Raw genomic sequence first — 7,379 nt, forward strand, 5'->3', positions numbered from 1 at the left:
ACATAATATATGCAAAAATATTGTTTAAGGAGAACTATAAATATAATTTTTATATCAGATATTCATAAGCAGCAATAATATTAAATCGCTTATCAATTTAATTTGGATTATTACGTATTCCCGTTTTAATCTAGGAATGTGTTTCAAGGCCAACAAATAATTGCAGTTTATTTAAAATTGGGAATTGTAAAATTTACACAAAAATATTATGAATTGCTCTGTTAGATTCGTTTCGACCAAATAAGTTATCTATTTGTATTGAATAAAATCGTTATATGTATATTATTAACATTATAACAATAACTAAAAAAATAAAGTTTCTAATCGTAATTGTTTTACTATGCAATATATATTATAATCATAAATATATACAAAATATTTATTTCTCAGTGTGCATTTTTGCACTATATTCTCTCTTTATTTTCTCTTTCTCTCTCCCTCTGTTCTTCTTATTTAACTTTCGATTCTAAGTAATGCAATCAGACTGGAAAAAAAAACACTTCTGTTGAAAAATTTCAACTCACCTTTCATCTGCGATTTCGATATAGGCGTCTTGCTAGATGAAGAATGGCTCGCCGACGATCGTTTCGGTGAAGCCGGCAGGGACAAGAGAACATTCGTAGAGAGCGGGGTTCTAACAGGCTCGTCGAGGATGGACGACGAGGACGCGGCCATGTCCGTCGACCGCGTCAGGGATAATTCTTGCGGTTCCTGCTGCAGTTGCCATAGTCGCCGGCGTTGCAGATTCGTTGGGACGTCGGCGGCGGAGCACGATTCCGCGGAAACGTAGATCGGCTGCATCGGTAGTGCAGACGTTGTCACGGCCATCGTCATCGACGCCCGCGGGGTGCAGTCCAAAGGGCTGGTGCTCTCATGTCCCTCCGCGCCGTTTCCTACCGCGCCGCTGCTCTGTCTTGTCTGCAAGTAATCGCGGCCTGAAATGCATCTCTCCCGTTCGTCCCGACAAGTTTGAACCGGTCAATACGAATTATTTAGACTTTTGTTTATTATATAGCTTTTTTTCAAACAAAAGCAATGAAACGAGTTTAAGATTGAATCGTCGCACGCGAAGTGTTGTAAAAACGTTTTTAGAATGAAGAGAATGTCTCATAAATACTCTCCTGAACATAACCGAGTTTATACACGTCAAAATGATAACTCAGTAAAGTATACATTTATTGTAATCTGCTATAATCAATGTATTATATATATATATATTTACTATATATTAACTAGTAAGTGTATACATTTACTAAAGTTAACACTTTTACATGACACTGGGACATAACATACACTGAGAAAAAAATTTTTGGTATTTGTGATTATAATTATATTTTTGAAATTTGTGACTTTAATTACATATACATTTGTATATTGTATATTGTTACCATAACTATAATTGTTATGTTATTAATAATTTTAGCAATATAAGTATACATATAATTGTTATTAATGATATTTAAAAAAAGCGATAATAGTAATAATTATGGTAACATATAATTATAAATGTAATTATAAATATCACAAATGTATATTTTTCTTTCAGAGTATGAGCTTCTCAGAAATAGATTGATCAACTCTATAAAATAAAAATTAGAAAGAATATTAAAAATTATGTACTGATCATGTGTTCTAGTACTAAAAATAAGAAACTTACGAGAGTGAAGCTGATCAGTTTAGTTAGTTTTTCTGAGAGATCCACATATCAGAGAGAATTAAAGGAAAACGAGAGATTTTCCTTTTATAAAATTCTTGACTTTTTACCAACCGCGCGTGATTTTTCAAAGTAGCTCTTCTAAGTCTTTGTTTTTTCAGCAAACATCTCTCTGCGTACGATACATTATCTTATACTAACATTTGACAAGCTTGATATAAAATTTTACGTAGCTCCAAGGCTTTAAAAAGAACATTGCGAGGATGTTTTCAGAAAGACATTTAGAAAGCTTGTTTTATGTATCACTTTTTTGCGCTTCTCTTTTTTATAAGATTTTATTGTGTAGAGTCAACTGCTATAACTGTTAACTTATAAATATGTCATTGAGTGACACTAGCGACAGGCGAATTGTTCCAAGTAAAAGTACCTTAATATTTGATCTACTCGTGTCAGACGCCGTTAGGCATGAAATGTGAAACTTCTAAGGCAGTGACACACATCCGACAGTATCTAGCCGAGTTCATTCCGTCATTTCAATGTCAAGCCTTATCAATTATTAAAATCTACTCGCACATAAAGTGTCAACGTACGGGAAAGACGCGATTTTAATTTCAAGAACGTGCTAATGCTGTTTGCTGAAATGTTTTAGCATTTATATATTTCGATAAAGCAAAAAAACATAAAAAGAAAAAAGGGGAGAAAAGAGAGATCTGTTAATCCTACCTCATTCAAGTGATTTTTTTTTATGTAATTATTCGCACTGTTTCTGACACTTCATCAACGTTATATCAATTTTCGTTATTCTTTTCGATTCATGAATAAAGATTGATAATATTCTATATATATTCTTTAAATAAATCTTTTAAATAAAAATAAACACAAATAATTTTTTAATTGAGAAACAATTTGTACTAAATTTAATAATGGAAAGAATGATTTCGCTAAAATATCTAAAAATTTATATAGTTAGTTACAGATTTAAAAATATTGTTTGGGGCATAAAAATAATTTTATACGACGCTGAAACTAGTTGATAGTACATTAAAACTTTTTGCGATATTTTTATCAACGCTTAAACGGTCTATATTATTATTTTGATGATCCAACAAAATCATTTTCAAATCTGTCTCTATAACTAAATTTTTAAATACTTCAGCAAAAAAACTATTTTTGTCTGTATAAATAGCTTAAATATATTTAGTGAATTTATAAGGTTATAGTTATTATTAATATAAAAATAGGTTACAGTAATTTAATTATAATTTATAGTCATTTTTTGGGACAACTCATAATATAATAAACTATAAATTATAATGTAATTACATTGTAGCAATTTCAATTATTTTATGATAAAATAATTATAAAAAACGATCATTATTTTGGTTGCTAATTATATATATTTGTTAAGAAAATTATACACATATATACTTATTATCTATTATTAAAATTATAGTTATAATCATAATTATATTATTGTAATATAATTATGATTATAACTATAATTATAGTCATAAATATCAAAAACTTTTCTCTCAGTGACAGAGTGTCCTGGACACTCCATGCAAGTAATGAAAGGTTAATGAGACAAGCTTGTCAAGCGGCTCATCTCCTCGACACTTCGGATCTCTGCACCGCGATCCGCGATCTATCAGGTCCGAGCCATGTTCATTCCGCGGATAAGGGCGTAAATCGATTCAGATGGAGATCGCGCTTCATTATCGCGAAAGTTCGCGAGACGTTAACGAGCGATTAACCGCGTCCACGAAAGAATGTAGTAGCGCAATCCATCATTTAAATGAGGGAGCAGCGTAAGCGCGGTATCTTGGCGGCTCGATATGATGGGTGAAAATGTACAGACGTCATTTCCCGTTTTATTCACCTCTATACCCAGGAAGGAGCGGAGGGATGGGATCTGGCAATAACCCGTCAGCGAAACTATGGCGGTCCATTGAATCGCCGCGCGCCAATCGTCGGAATTGCGATACTAGTTTGCGACCCGAGTAAGAAGTATCTCAATCCCAAGCGAAAGCGATGGAATAGCTGCTGAAGCTCCGCGCGGGGTGTTAAATTATACAACTTGGACTCATCTCAATGGCAAGGGAAAATCACCTCCTCGATTACGTCGTTCGTTGATGGACGCGTCCGTTCGCGGAGTCGCGTAATCGGAGTCGATAAGATTCACGTAGAGGGAGAGAACGAGAGAGAATTAAGACCTGTTCCCAGAGTTTATAATTGGGACGAGCACGACAAATTGGGAGGCAAATAGCGAACTTAAGGCGCACTTCGTCTTATTTTCCGCCTTATCTCCTTTCCGATGCCTCCGGCAGATCTCGGCGAAGCTACACCCGGCCGAGAGAAACATGTCGCTCGTAACACGAGAACTCGCGTAAACGCGCGGTATCACTAGGGAACACATTTGCATTCCCGAGAAGTCGCTCCTAGGGTCAAAATGCATTTAAGTTCTTTTGAGTGGAGAACGTCGGGATTGGTGCAACGTACCGAAACAGATGTCTGACTGTCTTCCCTTAACTGGAGTCACGAAGGTAGAGACGAGAAACTTCCGACAGCAACAGTTCGACGAAGCGAATCAAATTCGAGAGTGCTGCGAACATTGCGCGCTACCTGTTTAATCAAATTCCGAGGGAGTTCCTTAGCGAGAGAAAGGAAGAGAGAGAGGAATGTCACCAATCGTGAGGGTAGATTACAGTGGTTGTGCGCCGGCGAAAGTTTCGACGCCGAAACCGCGCGAGAGAGAAAGTTTTCCCGGACGTCCGGTAATAAAAGCTCGGATGTTCGGATGAAGAAGAAACTTCCCCGGAAGTTCCCGGTTCCTTTCCACGTTTTCTCCGGGCACGACATGGCCGAGCGGTGACAAAATTGAATCCTCGTTAAAGCGTCGTCACGTTTCGTCGATCGACATCGACACTTTCATGTCATCCTCGGCAGCCCTTCCTTAATTCCTCTCTTCTCTCCTTTTTGCCAATTTAAATTACATTTCATTACAAACCTTTGTAACTGCGATGGTAGAGCATTTATTTGTTCCACGGAGAAACTTTGCGTTAGGTACGAAACTTTGGATTCGCACTTAAAAAGAAAAAAAAATATATCGGTGGCAACTATGTAGATGACAACTACTATAGAAATTTTATATTTGTGAAATTAATGTACAACAATATATAATAGAAGTACAAGGATAATAGTTCACTATATAGTTAGCTAAGAGTAAACTATTTTATAAAGCTGTAAAACAGTTGCAACTATAAAATAATTTATTTAACCATTATATATAAATTAATAAATAAGCTTAATATATATTACTTTCATTTTTAAGAACAAAATTATATATAATATTAATTATTATATTCACTTCGTACATTAAAATATTAAATAAAAATTCGTACGTGTACAAAGCGAATTTATTCTACTATGCATAGATTAATGGAGCGTATTTAGTTGTGAAAATACTGTTAAAAAGATCCACGATAAGCAAATTATTATAAATATGTGCAAGAAGATATTCTTTTTATTCTGCATCTTCTTGCAAAAATATGTTATCATACAAAAGGCATTAATATCTTTTGTTCCATGCTCGTTTCTTGGCTTTTTAATATTTCACTTTGCCTTTATTAATTCTATATAATATTGTAGAAGAGGTTGATGATAAGCGATAATTTAAAATATAATAAATTATGAACATTTATATCTTTGTGTACAATTTTTGTTGTACGTAAAAATATAGATTATCATAATTTATTCCGAATATATTTACATGATTATATAGCGAACGAAATCTTTTACCTGAGAGGTTTGTCTCACGCGATTATAAATTAAAAATCAAATTAAGCATCTTCAACAATTAAACATTTCTACTCGCATCAAACTCATGGGAAATATTGAAAATCGTCTGTTTTAATTTAAACTCTTCTCTCATAATCGTCTATCACGCACTCTTAAACTCTTTTACTGACTCGGAAATTTTTTATTTGATTTTATACTCTTTCGCGGATGCAATCACGATAGACTGATATGATCAACTATCAACCAATCGTCAAATCTTCGATTGATTTTCTTTATTCTTCTCACTTATATAGAAGTCTGTGATTCTTCTGCTATAACTTGTAGATATTTTCCCTCGAAATATGAGTAAGATTCAGCAGCGTATTTTTGCAAGTAGAGGATACAGAAAAAAAAACATTTTTCAAAGCACGTTTGCAATAATTCGCTTGCCATGGACCTTTTAAAGTATTTTTGCAGTTAAATATACTCCATTAAACTGTGCATAATAAAAGTAAAGTTAATTTGCTTCCACTATCGTATTCGACATTAATTAGCTTGACAATGTTGTTTATCTTCGCGTGCATGCAAGGAATTATAATGCAGATTTTTAATGGCCATGTATTGGCGCTTAGCCAAGCTTACGCGGCCGCTGCCCGTGTCAAAATGTTACGCTTTTATGAGGACATCGTGTCACATGGTCTTTTAACGGATTAAGGACTACATTGTTTCCGTCTATGTATTATGCTTTTAAAAACCAGGGACGCTTATGGAAAAGTTATTCGAATTTTTCGAATAAACGATATTTCGTCTTGCACTTATTATCTGGTATGCCATTATTATGGCATTTATTTTAGTAACATAAATATTGGATCGAGGATATTCTAAAATTACAGTTTACCTATGGATGTGTGCGCATAAAAGTAATGTATAAAATTGCATAAATGCATAATGTAAATATACGTATAAAAATCTCCCCATACTCGCAAATTCCTAAATATCGAGGAAAGTCACGTGAGCAAAGTTAAAGTTACGATTTGCGCCCCAAGGTGGTCAATTCGACGTTAATGTTTAATACCGTTTCGCTTCTGATGAAACAGGCGCGGTCATAAATCTGTGTCTGGTATACATATATTCGCTCGAGTACATCATTGACTAAACGACGCCGATTATCGATGAATGAATGTATTACAGTTGATCGCACTTCACGCTTCCACCTGAAATAATTATTTTCGCTTCGTCACCGATTGCAATCGCTGTGAGTCGGTTACTTTAATGAAAGTAATTACGAAGAGGATCTGTATGATCCTATAATAATTTTTATTGCTTTTAAATGGTGAATTAAACGGGATATAAAATTTTCATCCGTCTTTTGCGCATAAAACTTCCCACACAACTTTGTGATAAAATTCTGAACATCTCGCTTCAATTTCAAATCTCTTCTTAAATTAAGATTTCTACAATTGTGCTTGCACATAGACGTAATTGCACATAGACGTAATACTATGCTTGCACATAGACATAATAAAACTGCACTTCCTACGAAGTTGTTATTCTTGGTTTAGAAAGAGCAAAATAACTTGAAACAAAGAAATATCACAGCTGATATCAAGACATCAATTTAAATTCTTTCTAACAGAGCAAAGAAGCTACACGATTTTTTGGTGAAGTTTCTGCAAAATAAGTATGTAGAAATCTCAGCATAATGAGCAATGATGAAAAAAGTTTTGACATCCTAGCAACCAGTTTGAGCAGTTTATATAAAAATTTTGATGGTTTAATAAAACTATTTTTTGATCCGTGTCTAGCTAAATTTTTAGATATTTCAGTAAAACTGTTATTTCTATGTATATTCAGAGAATGTGTAGTTTATACTTGTGTTTGTGTTTGTGTTTGTGTGTGTGTGTGTGTGTGTGTGTGTGTGTGTGTGTGTGTGTGTGTGTGTGTGTGT

At 34.1% G+C, this 7,379-nt stretch overlaps 1 protein-coding gene across 1 annotated transcript in view; it reads right to left on the reverse strand.

The window, feature by feature from the left end:
* LOC108694584 (calmodulin-like) overlaps window positions 1-7,379 on the reverse strand; it is a 100,682-nt gene that overhangs the window by 59,175 nt on the left and 34,128 nt on the right. The window contains exon 2 of the mRNA XM_018204162.1: window positions 525-918. Coding sequence (XP_018059651.1) covers window positions 525-918 — 394 coding nt within the window. The remainder of the gene's footprint in view (window positions 1-524; window positions 919-7,379) is intronic.

Source organism: Atta colombica, unplaced genomic scaffold (genome assembly GCF_001594045.1).
Source record: "Atta colombica isolate Treedump-2 unplaced genomic scaffold, Acol1.0 scaffold120, whole genome shotgun sequence".
Lineage (NCBI taxonomy): Eukaryota > Metazoa > Arthropoda > Insecta > Hymenoptera > Formicidae > Atta > Atta colombica.